General features: G+C 38.8%; 2 protein-coding genes across 3 annotated transcripts; both read left to right on the top strand.

Moving 5' to 3' along the window:
- Positions 1 to 76: 76 nt before the first annotated feature.
- Positions 77 to 10,507, top strand: cpeb1a (cytoplasmic polyadenylation element binding protein 1a). 2 transcript variants are annotated; one of them, XM_060886692.1, is made up of 11 exons: positions 77 to 296; positions 2,891 to 3,085; positions 3,854 to 4,059; positions 4,969 to 5,215; positions 5,317 to 5,430; positions 6,233 to 6,322; positions 6,457 to 6,593; positions 7,218 to 7,416; positions 7,512 to 7,606; positions 7,705 to 7,785; positions 9,112 to 10,507. In XM_060886692.1, exons 1-11 carry the CDS (start codon positions 209 to 211, stop codon positions 9,220 to 9,222), a joined length of 1,563 nt encoding a protein of 520 aa, XP_060742675.1. In that variant the 5' UTR covers positions 77 to 208; the 3' UTR covers positions 9,223 to 10,507. The 2 variants fall into 2 exon arrangements, with proteins under 2 accessions (XP_060742675.1, XP_060742676.1); XM_060886693.1 differs by lacking the exon at positions 77 to 296 and adding an exon at positions 2,529 to 2,776.
- A 1,883-nt stretch (positions 10,508 to 12,390) lies between these two features.
- On the top strand, positions 12,391 to 20,618 carry snx1a (sorting nexin 1a). Its single transcript, XM_060886191.1, has 15 exons — positions 12,391 to 12,591; positions 13,443 to 14,127; positions 14,465 to 14,601; positions 15,235 to 15,304; positions 15,710 to 15,753; positions 15,869 to 16,010; positions 16,113 to 16,191; positions 16,303 to 16,378; positions 16,892 to 17,005; positions 17,117 to 17,210; positions 17,398 to 17,603; positions 17,896 to 18,039; positions 18,413 to 18,493; positions 18,583 to 18,654; positions 18,745 to 20,618. The coding sequence occupies exons 1-15, from the start codon at positions 12,472 to 12,474 to the stop codon at positions 18,793 to 18,795; spliced, it is 2,115 nt and encodes a 704-aa protein (XP_060742174.1). The 5' UTR covers positions 12,391 to 12,471; the 3' UTR covers positions 18,796 to 20,618.
- The last annotated feature ends 1,085 nt before the right edge of the window (positions 20,619 to 21,703 follow it).

The following is a 21,703-nucleotide window of genomic DNA, read 5'->3' as shown; positions in this document are numbered from 1 at the left end:
TTTAGCTCAGATAAAAATTAAGGCGTGGGAAAGTTAGCATAGCATGGATTGATTAGCCGCGTAGCCGCCATGTCTGTTGTTGCTTTCTGGAAATCTGTCTTCGCAAATATTCTCATGTTTTAAGGAAGTGCATCAAAAGTGAGTGTGAAAAGTTTGTCCATAATGCAGCTGTGTGTTTTGGATTTTCACTAAGGAGATATCGGATATCATGGTGCATGGACCTGCAGTGATTATAAATCGAAAGGTGATGATGAGCAACCTGCTGATGAAGAACTGGAGCTGGAATACAAACACTGGTAAAAACCTACATCCAGGCCTGCACATCATCAGCTCTATAAAATAAATAAATTAATTAATTAATTTGAAACATTATTTTTTGAGCTTTTTTTTTAAAGTACAATATCAAACACTATAAAACCGAATAAACACTAAATAACTGGTAAAGAAATCAAGAGTTTCACATAGTTCTTTATAATTATAAGATCATATTGTAAACAACAGGAAAGAAATGCAGCCAACGTTTGTCTGGGGTTTACAAAGTTATAAGTATATTGTTGCATAAATGCAAAGTTTGTTATTGCTCTTTGCAAATACAGTATCAAAGATATCAGGTTTGCCATGAAGTCACTGTAAACTAAAAAGTGTGTTGAAGTAGAAGACATTAACAGTATTGGTATTGTTCTTTATAAATACAAATCATCCAAATAGATTAAATCATCCAAAACTTATTTAACTCCACCCAGTTATCCACATAATACCTTTTACCCCCAAAGATTGTTAATTGCGAAAGTGTTAATGCGCTCTTAATCGACAACCACAGGACTGCTGGAAGCTGGAGATTTATTATTATTATTATTATTATTATTATTATTATTATTATTATTATTAGTTGCTGAACTGATTCTCAAGGCAGCAGTGACACTGAGGTGTTTAAATAGCTCTGATTTATCACTCAAATAATATCTGTCCTGTATTCTTACCATTCCATTCATGGAGAAGACGTGATAGTACAATTATATAGTAAGGGGATGTAAAATTATGGCAACTTGTTGTACGTTTTGTTAACTGAATTTTATGGGGTTCCATAAAACACACTGATGTACAAGAATCTTGTATTTACTTTTAACTTTTTTATTTATTAGTTTGCATTTAACAATGCAAATTGCTATAAAGGTCTCATTGATTGGTAACAAACAGTAATAAATACAATAATAATATGTTTATTATTATGTGTCATATTAATATCAATATGTTTACATGTCAAGGAAGGTCTTGGTAAGCCATGAGCAACTGCATACATCTAAGCAATCTCTTCTGCTAAAATAGTTTAATCTATTACTAATCTAGGTTCCTGTAAAGAAGCCCCAAGTCATGCACTGTTTTTATACATTTTTATATGTGATTTCTGTGTCTGTACAACCTGCATCTGCTAATGATTAAGTACGCAGTCAGGAATCTTGGCATCACAGCAGGAATACCATGCATGCACCTGACATTCCTAGTTTAAGCTTTTCCAATGTTTGCACATGTTCATCCTTTACCTAGCACTTATGTAAATAGCTCCATCTGTTGCTAGAGTGCCTGGATCAGCAGGTTTTCTCATTTTGTTATGTTGCTGAATCATGTTATATTTTACTCCAGGCAAACCAGATAGACACACATCCTTGTCAAAGTGTGTGCAAGCTATGAGAATCCAGAGCTATGAGAATCCTCTAACACTGTAGCAAATGTATTATTTATTGAAGTTGAAATCTCAATATGGCCAATCTTTACTTACATTCACTAGGATATAATTAACTAGATAGTAACAATAAAAACATCGATATGATTATGTATAATTAATTGAGGACACTCAATAAATATTTATCTAATGTTTTCAATTATAAGATTCCAATAAACCAGATATCAGATTACTGTAACCAGTTTCTGAACCTTTATACTAATTTCAAACTATACATTTTCTTATTCTGTTGACAAACAACTGTGCTTCTTTTTAAAAAATAAATGCATTACAATCAGCAGATTAATTTTTTTGGTTATTTATTTATTTATTTATTTATTTATTTATTTATTTATTTATGTAATTTTCTAATAAGAATAAAATTTATTTTAACATTTTCACATCATTTTTTTGTGAGCATTAAATGCAACCTTAATGTGTCCTGGTTTCAAATATTTATTTTCAGTTTCTTTTAGCTCCTCTGTGATGGATATTAATGGTTAAGGCAAAATGAGCATGATTGGGCTTCTGTGTGTATTTGTGTAATGACCAAGTGAGGGAGGGGTGTGCCATGTCCAGTCAGTAGGAAAAAAACAAAACTGTTCACAGAAACTAGCTGAATCACAGTGAATATAGGATCTCCCTCTCTCTCTCTCTCTCTCTCTCTCTCTCTCTCTCTCTTTCTCATACACAAACAGACACACACCTCTGCCTTCCCCTCCCTTTGTCATCTGGCCTTGCTCCAGCTTCAGGCCTGACTCAGCAGAGGAAGAGGGAGGGAGAGAGCAAGAGAGAGAGAAAGAGAGAGAGAGAGAGAGAGAGAGCTGTGTGAGGTGACTAGCGAGAGCAGTGCAGCAGAGAGTTGGACACCATACAGAGCTAGATTAGGTGTTTGTAAGTATGCGGACTGGTAGAGTTTGTGTGTGATTTAAGACAGTGATGTGCCAGAGCAGGAAGTGACTTTATCAGCGAGAGAGTCAATGTTATAGTCACATGTGTAACGTGTCAGTGATGCACATTCAGGGCTCATGGAAGCCTCATCGGGCAGCACAGCAGGTTGGCTTCTGACTTTTAATCTGAAATGATTTGTGTGTTGGTTGTTTGTGTTTGTGCATGTGTTAAGAACAATGATGTTAAGTTGTCTGCTCAGAAACTGTCTTATTTCTATAGAACTGCCAGAAGCAGAATGCTTGGCTGTGGCCAGCAGGATGCCGTTCTGCAGTCAGGAGGAGCAGGAGTCATCTCTTGGCCTGCTAAGTGTCGCTGAGCTCAGTCTGGGCCTGCAGTCACTCAGCCTGCCCTGGGAGCAGCCATGGAACCGCACTGAACCTGAACTTCCAGCCAGGCCCAGCTCTCCTGAAAACAGTGAGTAGCACAGTCAACATGGGGACATAGTTTCTGGTAGAATATATTAATCAGACTATTACAAGCTTACTTTCTCATCCTTTTTAGCAGGTTTGTTTTAAGCCTTTTATAAATGCCTACATGTATGTGTGTGACTGTGTGTGTGTGTATGTGTATGTGTATGTATGTGTGTGAGAGAGAGGGAGAGAGAGAGATTAATATTTCCTTCTATAATCATAGATTGTTCTGGAAGCTCTGAGCTCAGTCAGTCTCAACCCTTTAACTCTTGCATGACTAATCCCCTCAAACACACCACCTCATTTCAAATCTGCAAGAATTTGTAAAGCAGTGATTATTATTCTTATGAGAATGCATCATGTTTTAGTTACATAAGAGTTCCTTGCTTCTGTTACACTAACTCTTTTGTTTGGATTTGTATGTCAGGGTTACAATAGAATACATTTCTAGAGTATATGCACAATTTAAAGTCTCTCATTGTTCCTCACATTTGCTCTGCCCTAATTCTTTTATATAGAGCAGATGACAGAAGCTATTGCACTCAAAGCCACTCAATTCTGCTGTCTCATCCAGGGCTGTGTCACTCTAGGACATCGTTCATTGTCAAAACATACTTTGTTACTGCACTTGAATCCAAAAATATAATGTTGTTAGACATCAGCTCTATGTTTTGCCTTATTTCTTATTTATATGATGAAATATTCTTTCTATATTGTGTGTGTGTGTGTGTATGTGTGTGTGCGTGCGTGCGTGTGTGTGCGTGCGCTACAGTGCTGGGGTTGTGGCCTAGTTCTCTCGCCGATGCCCTGGACACTCTGCAGGGTTTTCCGAGCCAGAACTCTTTTGCTGGAGGTGACCTATTGGAATATTTTCCCAGCCTGACCCGCATGACGGAGTCTCTTTCTCTGCTAAACTCCGGATCTAGCAGTCCTGTTGACTCTGAGACCAGCCCTATTTCGTCTGGATCGGACCACCTGGTTAGTAATCTTATGTAGAGAAATGGAAAATGAAACAGCAACTCAAACAGGCATTTGATTGATAGCTTCCTAGTGAACATGTTACTTATTACTAAACGACGGTTCGGCAGATAGTTTGAACCCATAGATGAATGTGTAAAGCTAGAATTGTATTCATTGAGTCAGTGGAATCAATTAGATATACTTTCTGTTATTATGCACTATAAAACTTTCTGTTTTGCTTGTGGAACAAAATTCCACCTTTATTGGACTTCTGAGTTGTTTGAGTCAGAGAGGAATTTTATTATCTATAACTTATAACCATTTATAACCATCCTCCTACTACCATGTGACTGGCGTCTTGCTCAGTCTTGACCATATACCTTGACCAACTAAGAAACAGTGACACCCTAACACCGAGCACAAAAAAATAACCTCATAATATTACTGACATCCCTACTTTTAATTCCCTATTATTATCAACCGACATTTTTGTGTGGTTTGGCAGCTTGAATTAAGCACAGGAGTGTTTTATTTTGACCTCAGACATATTTTGTAACTTATAATAAAAAATGAAAGTGTATTTAGTCTGACAGGAAGAAATATGGTTGATTCCATGACAAGCTGTCTAAGGATTATTTATGTCATTAGGGACTTTATGTAGATCTAAAAGGGTTAATGAGCTAACGGTGCTAGCTGTTTAGCTTTCTGCTAATTTTCTGATTTGTTCTTTAAGCAGTCAGGAAATTAAACGGGGAAGAAACATGTCATTGTATTCATTGTAAGGTAAAGTCTTCCATTACCAAGATACATTTAAAAGGCTCCCTCTAGCCTAACGATACCTGCTAAGTGTTGTGTAATCAGATCACTGGCACTTTTACATCAATGGCTTAATGCATTTAGTTTTACAGTATCCTTTTTCCTTCCTAGGCCAGTTTACGGATCTCTCCTCCGATGAAATTCCACCTGTTTGACAGTCAGAAAGAGGCCTCATTGCCTAGCAGAGGACAGCGAGAAGACTCCATCTCTCCAATTGCCCCTGCTCTCCCTGCAGTACTTGAAGAGTCACTGGCTAAATGCTGGACCAGAACAGCACCCTGGTCTAGGTGGAGCACCCAGAAAGCACAGGATTCATTCAGCATCGAGACTAAGGCTCAGCTGCACAGACAGGCCGCAGGTAGTGTTCCGCTAGCATGCTCAAAAAAAATCAGCAGTGGCAAGCATTATCTCTGTTTGCAAGATTATTTAGATTTATTGAAAATCTCTTGTTTCTGATAGCAACAAATGAAGCTACTTGTACCTGGGCTGGACAACTGCCTCCACGCATCTACAAAACCCCCATCTACTCCTGTAAAGTGTTCCTAGGAGGAGTGCCATGGGATGTCACAGAGAGTAATATTCACATGCATACACAAACAAACTAAATTGTTACTGGAAAATAATCACCTCCATGGCTGTGTAATTTATGTATTATTTTTTTTTTTTTATAACAGCACTTCCTTGTATCCAGTCAGACAATTAGCCAGTAAAACAGCAGTACAGATGCTCAAATGCTTCAGCTAATGGAGAAAAAAATTGGTGCTGATCTCTTGGAATTTCACAGTACCAAAAATTTATACAAAAAACAAAAATCATCCCCTGTTGGCATGTCTGTCGGCAGAAATCCTTTAACAGCCTATAACAGGAATATGAGGATCCAGTGGGCACAGACTTCCCAAAACTGGACAAAACACTTTTTATTATTATTTTTTATTTTAGTTGGTGGTTTCATGTGAACACTGACTGCAGCTCTTGTCCTTCTTCTGCATGATTTTATGCACTGCACCGCTGCTACATGGTCGGCTAATGGGAGTTGTACTGTGTTGTGAAAAAGTATTTGCCCGTTCCTGATTTCTTTTATTTTTGTAGGTTTGTGACAGTTATTTCCTGAAACACAAAATACAGTTAGTTACTAAATCAACCGATTATACAAACATAGTATGCACTATGTGACTTTGCTGCTGAAACGATAGCTAACATCTACAAGGGCTTCCATTATTGGGATGTTTTTTCAATTGCATCGAAATTTTTATATTTTGGTGTGTTGTGACTTTTTTTTTTTTTTTTTAATTTAGTAAGTATTAGTAGTATTAAAAAGTCATCCTTCATTTCTGAGTCAACAAAAGTGTGTAGCTGTCTGTCTGTGTCTCTTCAGGGTGTCTTCTGAACACATTTAATTTGTTCGGATCTCTAAAAGTGGAGTGGCCTGATAAGGATGGTAAACACTCTCAGTGCCCACCTCAAGGTACACAGGAAATACAGTTATGTCTGCTTCCATACACAGTCACCTTAGGAAATGAGTGATTTTGTTTTGTTTGCAAGACATAACAGACTGTTCCTGTTAAAGATTGAGGCTGAAGGTGAAGTTGTTCTCTGCAGGTTATGTGTACCTAGTGTTTGATTTGGAGAAATCAGTGAAGGCTTTGCTGCAGGCCTGCAACCATCGTCACCTGCATCCTACAGATTACCTGGAGTACTATTACAAGATTTCTAGCAAGAAGATACGCTGTAAGGTGGTGAGTGTAACATTTAAACATGGATTCTTTTTTTTTCATGAGGTACGCCCTAACCAGATGTCCCACAGCTTTTAAGTGAATTTCCAAAAAGCAATCAAATTCTATAAACTGCAATGAAAATATCACCATGGAGCCAGATTATGTAATGGAAAACGTTATGGTCCACATCCACATAAGTGCCGTAGGAAGCACGGTGATTCAATGTTCAGTCTTTTGTGGATTCAGAGAATAATAGATACAGATCAGACTGGGCAATATGTCACTGTAATATTGATACGATTGTTATGTTATGATACACTTTTCTCTGATATTGTGGGTGTTGTAAAATCTTTTTAGATTTTTTTAGAATAAAAATCACAGACTCTGTAAGCAGATATCAGGAAATATGATACTGTCTAAATCTTTACTTAACTTATGGTTGTACACATAAATTATCATCTAATTTCATTTGGGAAGGATCGTTTTTAAATTAAACATGCGTTACTGCTGGCAATTTGTTAAAATAAACCTATATATCATGAGATCTATTGTTGATCAAATCAAGTCATGATAAGCAATATAAAAGCAATATGATAAGCAATATAAAGGAATTGTTTCAACCCTCTATTTCTCATGCCCACATAGGTGCAGGTGATCCCTTGGGTGATCACAGACAGTAGTTTTGTGTGCTCCCCCTCGCTGCGGTTCTTTCCCAGTAGAACAGTGTTTGTTGGGGCTCTGCATGGCATGCTGACGGCTGGAGATTTAGCTCACATCATGAAGGAACTGTTCGGGGAGGTCGTGTACGCCGGGCTTGACACGGACAAGCACAAATATCCAATAGGTCTGCTTTTTAATTCCCTGACTGCTTCATGACTCGCTGTCATTCACCTTATGTGACATTATGGCAGTCCAGTTTGTGATATTCTTCTATTGTAGGGTCTGGACGTGTGACATTCAGGAACCAGAAGAGCTACCTGAAAGCATTGACTGCTGCATTTGTGGAAATCAAGACAACCAAATTCTCCAAGAAGGTAGAAATTCTCTCCATTTTCAATCCAGAGTATTAGAATAATTTGCATTATGAACTTTATTTCCCTGTTCATGCAGTTGTCTTCTGCTCTTGGTTTAGGTTCAGATTGATCCATACCTTGATGACTCCATGTGCCAAATATGTAATTGTCAGCCAGGCCCATTCTTCTGTAGAGATCAGGTGAGAGACTCACACTGTGCTAGAGCAGTGTAAGATCAGTGGTTAATGCTTGGTTGTAGCTGCTGATCAAGTGCTAGGACTGCCAAGATACCACTGTTGCTCTATGTTTCTCCAGGATTAACCATAATCTCTGACCCCAACTTCCTAACAAGAAGGGATACGCAGATGAAAACAATTTTATAATAATTTACACACAAATAAAGAACATCATCCATGAAGATATGGCTGGCGAATTAATAAAAAACAATTGTTGGCTCTGTTTTGTCCTGAGGTTTAAACAGGCACCAGAGGTGTAGGTTTTATTAAGGATAAGATCAGACAAACCAGAAGGATCAGGCTGTAATTAAAAAGCTTAAACAGATACAAGGACATGTTGCATGTTATCAATATGATGATTAAGACCTGTTGCCAGTAGACATGCAGGATGGCAGAGGATCTTGGGAAATGGAGTTTGTAATTGAAGGCCAGGCACAGAATCTGAGGTGACGTTAACGCTGTGGGAAACATTTTGCCAGCATGGTTTGAGACCATATATCCCCTTCATATCAGAAATATTTATCCTGATGTGTATTCCTTCTTTCAGGAAGATCCTGTCAACTTTCACTTGCCTCAAGGGCTCACTTAACCATTTAATGTGGATAGAAATAATGTAAATTATAATGTATAATGCCCTTTCTTATTTAACACTTTTTTTTAAAGTGATATGTTAGACAGTGGTTTCTTCACCATCATCATTACAACACTGAAATATCTAAGATCCAGAGACTTGTATAATCTTTGCTAAGAAACACTGAATCTGTTCTGGCAGCATAAAAGACCATGTATATTGTTTTTTGTTGTTGTTTTTTCCATGAATTTGTCACCTGCCTGTATTTTAAAAACAATTTTAGAACAATTTCAGTTTTCTATAAATAATGAATCAGAGATTGTAAAAAGATTATTATTACATATATTATTGCTATAATTAATAATGAGTAGTAAGGAAACCTTGTTCTTACAAGTGACATTGTTGTGGCAGAGGGTCTATAAACACAGCTTTACATTTGATTATTTAAACAACAAAAAATGTTCTGAATTTTCCACAAATGCAAATTTCAATAAAAAAAATCAGTATTTGTGACCTGGAAATGATCCAAATAAAAACAATGAATTTTTATTGTGTAATGTTGCCAGGTCAATCACAGCAAAAAGAGCCATATCTTAAACTCACAATCTTTGCTTTAAATGTCACTTATAAAAAGAAGTCTGAAGTCGCTTTTACTAAATCTGTTGTAACTGTGTTTTGATCTCTCTCTCTCTCTCTCTCTCTCTCTCTCTCTCTCTCAGACTTGCTTTCAGTACTACTGCCGCTCTTGTTGGCACTGGCATCACTCAGTAGACATGCTGAGCAGTCACCGGCCTCTGATGCGCAACCAGAAGAACCTGAACCCAAGCTAAACAGCCGATGCAAACTGTATTTCTGCCGCTAGCCCGGAGGTTTTTGGGCTCACTTGACCCCCTGCGATTTAACCGTGCCATTTTCTCTGCAGCTCACCGGAGCCGAGTCAGAGAACGACTAGAAAGTTCACATTTCATTGCTTTTTCTCTTTTTGCTTTTCACTTGTTCATGAAGGCACTATGTAGAGTGACGTGCCATGTGATGGTGGCCCATTTGCACCATTACCTGGGCAACCATCACCATGGAGAGAACTCCAGATTTCTGCGGGTGGCAACTAAATAAAACCCGCCTGTTTTTTTAGATTGTTTTTCTTTATTTACATCTTTGTGTATGAAGTGGCAAATGCATACAAACGCATGGCATCTATATTTATTGTTTAGCATTCATGTCAAGTAGCATTTATATTGTCAGTTTCATCAGTACATTATTAGTATTATTACTGATTAACCTTAGGTCAAAAAGCCCTTTTAGCTAGACATTAAAAATGTTACTTTTTTACATACTTATATTTCTGGCTTTACTGGATTAAGATGTGGATGTCATTACACTATGGATTCTAACTACATGGAGTTAGTTATTCTAACTACATGGAGTGGATATTTTTAGTTTTATCTTAACCCTTCAGAAACGTTAATGTGCAGCAGCATTAAATATCCCACATGTGGCTGCTATTGCTGGTTAGGAACAGACTGTAGACTGTACATAGTTTTAATCGAATTGTTGCACTTTATTCAATTGCACTTCAGGGAAAGGGGGACATGTAGTTTTAAATTTACTCTTGTACAACTATTGAATGGGAGAGTTGTTTAAGCATGATCCTTTAATTTACTGATACTGTTTCTGGTTCTGTTCCAAGTGAATTGAGCTAACTCTGGTTCAAGGCCTATTGATTGTAAAGTGTTCTAGATCAAATGCAATTTAATTCTTAGTTTTATTTAAGATTTACGGCTTATGTGCCAAAGAAAGATCTAGTCTCTGTCTCTCTGTGTGTATCTCTCTCTCTCTCTCTCTCTCTCTCTCTCTCTCCTTTGTTTTTCATTGAGGTTTGTTGTGCTGAGCTTGTTGCCTGGTCCAACTGCTTTTTTATTTTTTTGAGTCTAAAAATCTCTACCTCATTGGTCTGCGAGTGTTGCTATGGTTACATAACTTGGAGGTTGTTCCAGTTGGGCACAATAAAGTTGTTGAAGCATTTACAAGTCTGTTTAATTTCTTTAAAGGTCTTTTTATACATATGTATATGTTAAAAGAAATATGTCATGCACAATAAAGCCTGATTCACTCACATTTTGTTTATCCAAATAATTTGATGAAATATGTTGCCTCAAATCAATTTTGTTTGAAAACTAGGATTTTAAAGTTGTTTGAACTTTATATGTGTATATATTTTTTAATCTATATATGTATATATGTAGTTCGGATGAGTTAGGGAGGTGTAATAGGGCCACGCTACATATAAGCAGTTGTAAAAATGTTATTACTATATATATATATATATATATATATATGTATGTATTATTACTATATCTTTATCTTTGTTATTTTATACATTTATAACAAATAATCCCCCCCCCCCTGCGAATCCGTGCGCTGTTTATTTGTCTTTACTGCTTGAGTTGTTATAAAATTGAAATGGTAATGCTGAGTCATCAGAAACAACTACCAAAACTCTCAACTACTAGCTATATACTTGTATCCTGTTACAAAAAGTGTTTAGGGCAAAAGGCATTGGTACAAACAAGGAAATAATCATTACATTGTTTTAATGTTTTTAGAAACTAAGATTCGATTTGTAATATTCATATATTTATTGGACTAAAGATGGCATTATTGACATGGTGTAATAAACATTTCCACATTTCTGCAATTTCAATTTAAAATATCCTGAAGGTGATCCACTGGATTCAGATCTAGTGATTAGGAAGACCACTGAATAACTCATCTTCATGTTCATGAAACCAGTTTGAGATGACTTGTTTTGTGAGAAAGACACAAGTGGGTATGTAACATTCAGGAGCACAAATACTATATGAGCACGAAAATACACTGAAATTTAAGAATATATTAGAGGCCTGTAGGCTTTATTTTAAGTTGGAACAGGATATTAAAAATTCTATATTCTGTACATTTTAATAGCAAGTTAAATGATTACACATCCATATTTACATTCATTCATTCATTCATTCATTCATCTTCTACCGCTTATCCGAACTACCTCGGGTCACGGGGAGCCTGTGCCTCTCTCAGGCGTCATCGGGCATCAAGGCAGGATACACCCTGGACAGAGTGCCAACCCATCGCAGGGCACACACACACACACACACCCATATTTACATGCAGCCTGCATTAATCAATCACTAAAAATCTAATAGTGAATCTCTACATTTGTAATAAAGCCATGGCACAATGGTTAGAGAGTCTGACTCCTAACCCTAAGGTTGGGGGTTCAAGTCTTGGGCTGGCCACGACTTAGGTGTTCTTGAGCAAGGCACCAACTGCTCCCTGGGCGCTGCAGCATAAACTGCTCCAGGTGTGTGTTCACGGTGTGTGTGTTCACTGGATGGGTTAAACTCAGAGAACGAATTCTGAGCATGGGTCACCATACTTAGCCGTATGTCACGTCACTCACTAAAGCTCTGCGTGCTGTTCAATACAGCTGTCAGTAGAGGGCGCTAATTATCTACAGATCTACAGATAAACAGCTACAGAGCTTTGCTTACCAAAACTGTATGCTGCTGTATATTGCACAAAACAAAATATTGTTATTTGCACAACCATGCACTTCTCACACTTTATGTACATAACTGACAGGTCATATATTCTGTATTTGTATTTAATACTCGTACCACCTATATCGTATCACATCCTCTACATTTTTCTTGTATAGTCTGTATTATCTTGTCTTGTACTGTATAGTATAATGTTATTTATGTCTGTACTTTTGAGAGTCACAAACAGCTGGAACCAAATTCCTTGTGTGTCAACTGGCCAATAAACCTGACTCTGATTCTGATTCTGATCTCTGTGCTGTACAATACTTGTGTCAGTAGAGGGCGCTGTTTATCTCTGTGCTGTACAGTACATGTTGTCAGTAGATGGCGCTGATGATTTGTATGCGGTCCAGTACAGGTCTATTCGGCCAGTAGGGGGCGCTGATTTTCATTCTGCGTTTCTTACTATTTTTCCCCCTGAGCCCAAAGTTTGATGCCGCAGCTTTCCTTCTGTTTCGTTATAGTACGCTGAGAGTGAAGATGGCGGCCGGCTCGAAACGCAGTCCGCCTCCTTTTCCCGACTCAGAGGATCAGGACCCGGAGCCTGAGTTAGACGAGGATGAAGACAGCGATGAAGGAGCGGACATTTTCACAGGCAGCGTGAGTAAACTACATAGTGGTTACTAGAGCTGTTGGATCAACACGGAGACCTGTGTCTCTGCTAGGTGGCTAAGCTAATGCTAGTCCTCTGTGGGGCTGTAAACTTTAGGCGTGAACTCGTCTTTCAGGTGTAGCTTCGCTGTCAGGGCTAACGCGAAAATGCTAAATGTTTCTCTAGCTGGTCAGCTAGCGTTTAGCTAACGCCACAACAGTCACCCGTGTTACTTTTAATATGTTCTTCTCGTCGAGGAACACGTATAAGATAAGCTAGCAATGGGAAACTTTAGCTCGCTAGCTATGGCAGCTTTCGTTACAAAAGGCACCTAAAAAAAACAACAAAAAGTTTCGACTCTCATGCATTCGACTCAGATTCACTTCATTTGACACACCAGTGTAAACAATCTCGAGCTCAGTGTGGTGTACATGGTTACTCCAGGCAACAGTAAATCTGCCTTTTTTCTAAACATATAAACATGGCGTTTGTGTTTACCATCTCATGGTTGTTCATTGAAGTAGTTTGAGATGTGTTCAGAAGTGCAACAGATGAACATTAGCACTGAAGCTCGGAAAAAAAGCTAAATTATAACGCAGATGTGAAAAGAGCTCATGCAAATTCAGACACGGAAGTTGTTGCCTTGCAAGTCTTAAGCTCTCTTTCCTCTTGTCAGACGTTGTTTGTTCTTTCTAAACTGTGACTCAATAGTGTCGTTTACGAGGGTGTTGTCCAAACTATGACCACAGTTTTTAACCCCTCCTCATACGAGTTTTCATGTGAAAGTAAGAAAATAAAGAACAGAAATCTCTACAGTTTCATGTCCAGGGTAGATCTCGAACTGATCTTCTTTTTGCAGGTTCTGTCTCACACACCAGTGGATCCTCTTGTTCACGTGAGCACCAGCGAGCCTCCTAAAGATGTTTTCAGCGAAGCCCTAGAAGATCCCTTAAAAGACTGGAACAAGCAGAACAGCAAGCCTGAGCAGTCAGCGAGTGATGTTAAAGGTGCGGAGGTCAACCTGTTTGCTGATCCTTTAGGTGATTTTGGATCTCAAGAGGTGCCTGATAAAAACAGCGCACCTTTACCGAACCTCAGTGAAGCACCTCCAAAGAGCACCATTGCCAAGAGTTCAGCAGCACAAGGTGGTCCTAATAGTGAGGTATTTGGTGCATCTCAGAATGACATCAAAAGATCGGAGGACATTTTTGAAGAGCCACCAAAAGATGGTACATATAAAACATCACCCAAACCTGTAGGTGGTGCTTCAGCCATTAAGAAAGAACCGAACACCGACCTGTTTGGAGACGATGATGATGATGGCGACCTGTTTGAGGAACCTCTGCAAGCTGCGGTGAAGAAACCTAATGCAAAGGAAACCAGTAAAGGCCGTTCTGACCAGTCTAACAATGCCAATACTGACCTTTTTACTGAGGAGGTCATCAAAGTCCCACCACCTGGTTCTGCTGCTGCCGCTAAACCTGGCACAGACTCCGGGTCCAAAACAAATGGACTACACTCAGATGAGGATGATCTGTTTACAGGTACTCTGTCTTTGTTGTGACTGAATTTGATAGAACAGTTTTTGTAAATATAGTCAACCTTGATCTCAGAGTTTGTTTAGTAATTTCCTAGTCCTAGGATAAGGAAATGCTGTTTCAACAGTGTGCTGAACCAATCTTTTCTGTGCTGATGAGGCATTTTAGCTTTAAATTCTGGGCTGTATTTAACAGTGATGTGGCCTGGATGTGACCTCAACCGTCTGCCCACTTCCTGGAAATTAGAGGCAATGTGTCATTTTGTGATCTTCAACAACTCTCTCTCTCTCTCTCTCTCTCTCTCTCTCTCTCTCTCTCTCTCTCCCCCTCTCCCCCCCGTCAGAGGCCACTGTTGAGCTGTCTCTGGACAGTCCTTGTAATGACCGCAGGAAGAGAGATACATCGAAGGCCTCAGCACCAGTTTCCTCTCTCTTGGCTTCAGCGAGTGTCCCAAAACCTCAAACTAAAACACTAGAAGAGGTATAAGATAATTCAGCACATGTAGCTCTCTCTCTCTCTCTCTCTCTCTCTCTCTCTCTCTCTCTCTCTCTCTCACTCACTCACTCACTCACTCACTCACTCACTCTCTGTCTCTCTCTCTCTCTCTCAAAATACCATTTTGTTGTCATGATAAAGTAATTATTTGTTTATCTTGCCTTGCTTGTGATTGTTACAGATGATGAAACATTTGTGTTGTGTATAAACACTGGTGTTAAAAAAAAATTAAAATAAGATTCAAGATTCTGTATATACAAGCAGTGTTAAAATGTACTTTCATGACAAAGGTGAACTCACAGATATATTAGCTGTCGTTTTGAGAAGTGAAATCATCAGTGTGCATCCCAGTCCCATGTGACACTTGACCTGAAAGTCAAGTAAATGCAGTTTAGACAAGGCAGAAAGGCCAAAAGTGATTGGATATTGTTTCAGCTGTAAGTGTTGGGAAAGGATGAATAGAATTCTTATGTCTTTGTCAGTCAAAAGTAGGTTTACGTTCTTACATTGTTGGACAGGTTAGTGTAATAAAGATACTATTTATAATCACTGTTATATCAATATTTTGTTTAAATACATTGTAAATTTTCTTAATCTGCTTAACTGTGTGTGTTACAGCTGGAGGAGGAGGAGGAGAAGGAGGACAAATTTGATTTGAACATTTCAGTTACAAACCCAGAGAAAGTGGGTAAGTCCCCATGAAATCCCTCACGCTTGACCTCAAAGGAATCTATTTTGGCGAGAACGTATTTAATTACTGTGTGCTGCATCGGGAAGTGGACTATCAGCATTTTGATAACAGTAAAATTGATTGAAGTATGTGACCTGTGAGACAATGCTTAACACAAACAGGATATTTCACTTCCCCATTTTGCCTTATGCCAGTGAGCTTTGGTTTCTTCTGCCCTTCCCCCCCTGTGGGTAAAAAAAGTAGGCCAGTGTTGGAGATCTGCAACCAGTCTCCTTTAGCTATACCTTCGTTATGGGTGGCTTTGTTATTTCCATCAAATCTTTTGATTGATTACGTCTGCAGTAATGAAAGGTTAATTGTTTTAGAGCGATTTATCTAAAGCACTTTGCTTCTTTCCTGCAGGTGATGGTATGAATGCATACATGGCCTACAGAGTCTCTACACAGGTATTTACCTTTGTATTAAACATTTGTTGTGTTTATTCGCCGCATGCACATACTGTGTGTATTGTGAGTGAGGTCTTTTCACTGCACTGTGTTTCTCTCTTCCACAAACACACAGACGACGTTGCCCATGTTCCGCACTAAGCAGTTCACAGTGCGCAGGCGCTTCAGTGATTTTCTGGGTCTCTATGAGAAACTCTCAGAAAAACATTCACAGAATGGACACATCGTGCCTCCGCCACCAGAAAAGAGCATTCTGGGTATTTTGGATTTTGTATTAAAAACTGTTTGAATTTTTTTTCTGTTTCCTTCTAATGTAGTTTTAACACAATTCAAACTGCCATTTGTGCTGTTTTTAAAAGGAATGACCAAAGTGAAGGTGGGAAAAGAAGACCAGTCGTCGGCTGAGTTTGTTGAAAGGAGGAGAGCTGCTCTAGAAAGGTTATTTTCTCTAGAATTTAATTTTTAGTTTTAGGATTTTATATTGATTGTTCAGTTACGATTGGTGTTCTTCAATAGTAAAATGGTCCACCTATCAAATTTATTGCTTAGGTACCTCCAGAGACTTGTGTCTCACCCATCTCTGCTGCAAGACCCAGATGTGAGAGAGTTTTTAGAGAAAGAGGAGGTAACTGATACCTCTCTCATACACACTCACTGTTGAATCGTTTGTCGTGATTTCAAATATGTTGACACCTGAACACATCACACCCTTAGGTTCTTATTGCAAAATCATGGGCATTAACACAAGGTTGGGCCCATTTTCTGTTATTAGAAGCTTCGCACACCTAGGGAGGCTTTCTACTAGATGTGAGAGCGTGAATGTGTGGATTTGTGATCATTCAGTTACAACTTGAGTTCTTCCACTCCAGCCTTAACACACCATGTCTTCATGGAGCTGCTTCGTGCACAGGAACATTGTCATTTTGGAACACAGTTTAAGTCTCTTAGTTCCAGTGAAGAGAAATTATAAAGCTGAAGCATTCAAAACCATTCTGCACAATTTTGTAGCAGCAGATTGGAGAAGCGTCACATACGGGTGTGATGGTCGGGAGTCAACATAACGTAACTCCTTTTTTATAGTTAGTGTTCTAAGAAAAATGTCAGTTTGCATATGGCCCTAACATCTGTGTTCTGTTAGTTACCCAGGGCATTTAGTACCCAGGCACTGAGTGGAGCTGGATTCCTTAAGATGATCAACAAGGCCACTGACGCCGTCAGCAAGATGACCATTAAAATGAACGAATCAGACGCTGTGAGTATTGCTCTTGCTGGCAGTGCAATGACTCATTCAGTCTACCACAATTTAAGACATCTTGTTTCTTTGATAAGTGGTTGAATGAGTTAATATGTGTCTGTCTGTCAGTGGTTTGAAGACAAGCTGCAGGAGGTGGAGAATGAGGACCAACAGCTGAGGAAGCTGCACATCATGGTGGAGAACCTTGTTAACCACAGAAAGGGTAGATTTTCTTTTTTTTTTTTTATTTGCATTCCAAAAAAATCTACTTGGAACAGAACTATTCTGAAGCTTGACGTCTAAACGTTTTGGTGACGGCTGATTCTTTTATATTAAGCAAGCTAAAAATAGTATAAAGTCAAGATTTATGTAATGTAAAGGGTGACAGTAAACAAGTTTTCTGTTTGCAGAATTGTCTATGAATACAGCAGTGTTTGCAAAAAGCGTGGCAATGCTAGGCAGTTCAGAGGATAACACTGCACTCTCCCGAGCCCTCTCCCAGCTAGCTGAAGTGGAGGACCGCATTGAACAGCTTCATCAGGACCAGGCTTCCAATGACTTCTTCACCTTTGCCGAGCTTCTTGCCGACTACATCCGCTTGCTTGGAGCAGTCAGGGTATGGAGACTCACTCACTCACATTGAAGCACAGCTTCAATCATGGATTGCAATGGTCATATGGAGTACATTGGCACCAGTTCACGGAGTTGAAAGCTTTATTACCAGCCTTGGCAGATGGCAGGGTCATTTTTTTAAAAAATTTCTACAGCTGATGCATGCATCATACTGTCAGAAAGTCAAAGATAATTCTAGGAGCAGACAAGTTTTACAAATTATCAGCTGCTGCTGGAAGCTTTAAATTGCTATAGAAAGTGTGTGTGTGTGTGTGTGTGTGTGTACACATGTCCAGGCCTGCTTTGATCAACGGATGAAGGCATGGCAGCGCTGGCAGGATGCTGAGAACATGCTTCAGAAGAAACGAGAGACTGAGGCCAAGCTGCTGTGGGCTAACAAACCAGACAAACTTCAGCAAGCCAAGGATGAGATCACTGAGGTAATGCCGATGAGAGAACCAAACAAAGTATGTGACTGAGGTTTGGCGTGTCACTTTGTAAAGGGACCCATTACAGTCCAGACTTGTCTGGTGCCTTTCTACTTATTTGTTTTTTAATCAATTAGAAATCAGATGACATGGACATGTTTCTTTCGGGTGAATGTGTTCATTCTTAAGCAGATTTTTAATTCTTTGCTACAAACTTATACCACTCACACATCACCAAACCCAGACACTCACACAGGTGCATGCTGCATTTAAACATTGTGAGTGTCTGGTTTTGGGGGTGTGTGGGTAGTATAGGTTTGAAGCAACAGATCGTTTCAGTTTAGTCTTTGTTCCCTAAATGGGCTGATGTCAATGTCTGTTGCAGTGGGAGTCTAAGGTCAGTCAGTATGAGAGGGACTTTGAGAGAGTATCTGCCACCGTACGAAAGGAAGTCCTCAGGTTTGAGGTGAGCACAGGCTCTAGTTGTGCCTTGAGTTCCAGACTTGTTTTAAAATAATGTGAAATGGTTGTAATTTTTTTTTCCTTCTGCAACAGAAAGAGAAGGCTCGGGATTTCAAGAAACAAGTTGTCAGATATCTAGAGTCTCTGTTAAATTCACAGCAACAGGTAATTTTTTTTTGACCAGTTATATATTGTTTAGCCAATTATGTACAAACATTCATTATTTCTCTCTCTCTTTATCTCTCTCATATGTAGCTGATCAAGTACTGGGAGGCATTCTTGCCAGAGGCAAAAGCAATTGCATGATGGTGGTGTACAAATACACACACACACACACACACACACACACACACACATGCATACACAGGCCTGCTTAAGACTGAGTCTGCCTTTTCTATACACTTTACCTCTTGCCTATAAACCAAGAGATGTAATGCAAAGGGAAAGAGAGAAGCAATCAGTATATTTTCTTTTTTCATTAATCAACAGAAGCTTATACTCTTTGATTTAACTATTCTGTTCAATTTTGTATTCTTTTTTTCCATGCAACAGCCGTCTTTTCTTATTCGCTGAGCTAGTTTTAGGATGTGTGGATGCACGGTGATGGGACAGGGGCAGACTGACGTTTATTTTGTGCAACAAAAAAAAGTATAGATAGTGTTCAGAAATAGGTGCCATTAGTGTGAATAGTGTTCACACCACCTATGTGAAGATGAGGTCATGTTGGACACTGAGATTTAGCACATCAGCAGTGCTAATAGTTTACAATAGTGGGCCCTCCTCCTCCTCCAAACATAAGATATCACTTTCTCCGCTCCCTCAAGTTTGGATTGTCTTCTGTCCAAGCTCTCCCTCCCTCTGCACCTGCTCCTTCTCTATTCCACTCTCTCTTGTGCACGGTGAACTCAGGCTAGTCCTAGATGTGTACCGATGACTAAGTGGAGCTTGTTTCAAGTATGGAAACTGGAGCATTGAGAGTTTCTGCTCCGTGTTCATTGTTTAGATTGAAATAATTCAACATCTTAACTGCATACTGGATGAGTTAGGGAAGCTCCATTGTTTAATGGTACAAGAAATAGTGAGCTTAAAACAATACATTTTAACCAACATATGCATCCATGAAAAGCTAGATGCAGAATGATTCATTTCTTTGGTGGTGATTGTCATTTGGAGGTAGAGGTGCAACACTGGTTGATGCACCTTCGTCAAAGGTGAATGGAGACAAAAGACCGTAGCAGGCACTTTTTTTGTTAATTTACATGGATTCAGTTTTTTTTTTTTTCAGGCAATAAAACAACGTACTGAAATCCTACGTCCATATCCGATGGCTCTTACCTGTTCACACAGGCCACATTCCGCACTTTGGCCACACTTGGAAGTAGAGAGGTCATGTGTTTGTCTTTAAAAGAAGTTCAGAAAGAAATTGCATTTATATATTGTGTAATTAAATACAGACTGGTTAAGCACTTACTCTGCCAACCAATGTTACTCTAAAAACGTTGCCTGTGAGTCATTCTTTAAGTGTGTTTTTCTAAAGTGGTGTCTGTTTTGTGCTACACGTTATATGTCAGAGCCAATCTTAGCCCTGAAATCAACAGCATTAAGGCAGTGTTACCATACAATGATTTTGTTCGAACATATATACACACACACCCCTCTTAACATTTAAAATTTTTTGTATAGTTTAATCCATCATGCACTTATAACGTTAGGTTTTTTTTTTTCCTACCAAAAGTGATAATCATGTTATGTGATTTGGTCGAATAAATATCTTTGTGGTGGTTGACAGTCAGTTTTTCTCCGATATGCTGCTGAGCTAACAGAGGATGTTGTATTTGATAAGGATTATCTGCATATCATTCCACCCTTTAATAAATAATAAAGGCAGTTGGGATTTGTCTTTTTTTCCCCTTTCGGATTGTAATGTCTGACATGCAGGCAGGACCCTGCGAGTGAGAATCAAACGGTCGTGCTTGCTTGTCTGACGCATTAGTCTTTTGAACTGCCATAAATGTTTGTAAAGGTTTATTTGTTAGTCTGTATTTTTTTAATCTTTCAGTCAAGCCGGTAGATATTGCTTATGCACACCTTCTGTTCATAAACACAATAAAGATAGTTTTAAAGAATAACGATCAGCTGTCCTGTGCCTGCTGTGGGTTTATGTTTTTAACGTTTAATGATGTCTCACAGTGCTGTGGCTGTGATGAAGCAAACACAGCTACAGATGTTTGGCTCACTGATTTTTTTAGGCATGTAGCTTCACGTTCCAGATAGCAGCTTAACTGGCTTTGCCCTACACAACTGAACCGCCAACTTGGCCTTGCGTAAAAATTTATGTTCGTTGCATTACATTAACCAAGGTCACATGAAATCATGGGTTTTGGACATGTCTGTAACTGCACCGGTTTCCTTTCTCTCCATAGAGGTGCAGTTACCTTGAAATACATTTACTGCCATTTGTTTGAAATTTTTTTATTCTAATCTAAATCTAATAACAATACTGTGTTTAGCCACAGCATGCGGGAATAAAAATTATAATAAAACATCATAAAACATTACACTAGAATCAACTATAGTCAAAGTAATACACTATGAATCTTATCTTATATACAATATAATTATCTAGCTGAATCTCTTGAGTGAAGAGTCAAGAAGCCTTTGCTGTCATTTCAACCATATATAGTTGATGCAGTACATAGTGAAATGAGACAACGTTTCTCCAGGACCATGGTGCTACATAAAACAAGGACAGAGCAAAGGACTAAAGTAAGTTAGTCCTGGCCACATAAAGTGTATCTGCAAGACAAAAGACATTGCAAACAACCCATACAAAACATTACAAGACATTACACAAAAGCAGCAGCGACCAGTGTACATACTGTATGATCTATTGTTTATGTGAGAAATACTGGAATGAACACTTAATATAATAGCAGCAGTTATATGAGGTATTGTAATGTATTTCTGCAAAACAGCAATTGACTGAAATATGTAAGATGTGCAAAGAGCATTTAAACAGTTTGATATGGGTGGTGCTGTAGACATGGATGTATATTGGAAGAGTGTATTTGTTGCAGATCAGTGCATTTGAGTGTGTGTGTGTGTTGTGCTCGGTACAATTCAGTTATTATGGAGTCTGATGGTTTGTGGAAGAAACTGTTACACAGACTGGTCGTGAGGGCCAGAATGCTTCGGTACCTTTTTCCAGACGGCA

This window comes from Tachysurus vachellii, chromosome 14, assembly GCF_030014155.1.
Source record: "Tachysurus vachellii isolate PV-2020 chromosome 14, HZAU_Pvac_v1, whole genome shotgun sequence".
Lineage (NCBI taxonomy): Eukaryota > Metazoa > Chordata > Actinopteri > Siluriformes > Bagridae > Tachysurus > Tachysurus vachellii.
This window is presented reverse-complemented; position numbering and strand designations above follow the sequence as displayed.

Bases quoted from the DNA above. Each gene is read 5' to 3' on its own strand.
- cpeb1a (XM_060886692.1), top strand. From the start codon at position 209: ATGGTGCATGGACCTGCAGTGATTATAAATCGAAAGGTGATGATGAGC. The intron at 5,216-5,316 runs GTAGTGTTCCGC...TGTTTCTGATAG, and splicing joins GCTGCACAGACAGGCCGCAG to CAACAAATGAAGCTACTTGT. The intron at 6,323-6,456 runs GTACACAGGAAA...TGTTCTCTGCAG, and splicing joins CTCTCAGTGCCCACCTCAAG to GTTATGTGTACCTAGTGTTT.
- snx1a (XM_060886191.1), top strand. From the start codon at position 12,472: ATGGCGGCCGGCTCGAAACGCAGTCCGCCTCCTTTTCCCGACTCAGAG. The intron at 16,192-16,302 runs GTTATTTTCTCT...TTTATTGCTTAG, and splicing joins AGGAGAGCTGCTCTAGAAAG to GTACCTCCAGAGACTTGTGT. The intron at 18,494-18,582 runs GTGAGCACAGGC...CTTCTGCAACAG, and splicing joins AGGAAGTCCTCAGGTTTGAG to AAAGAGAAGGCTCGGGATTT.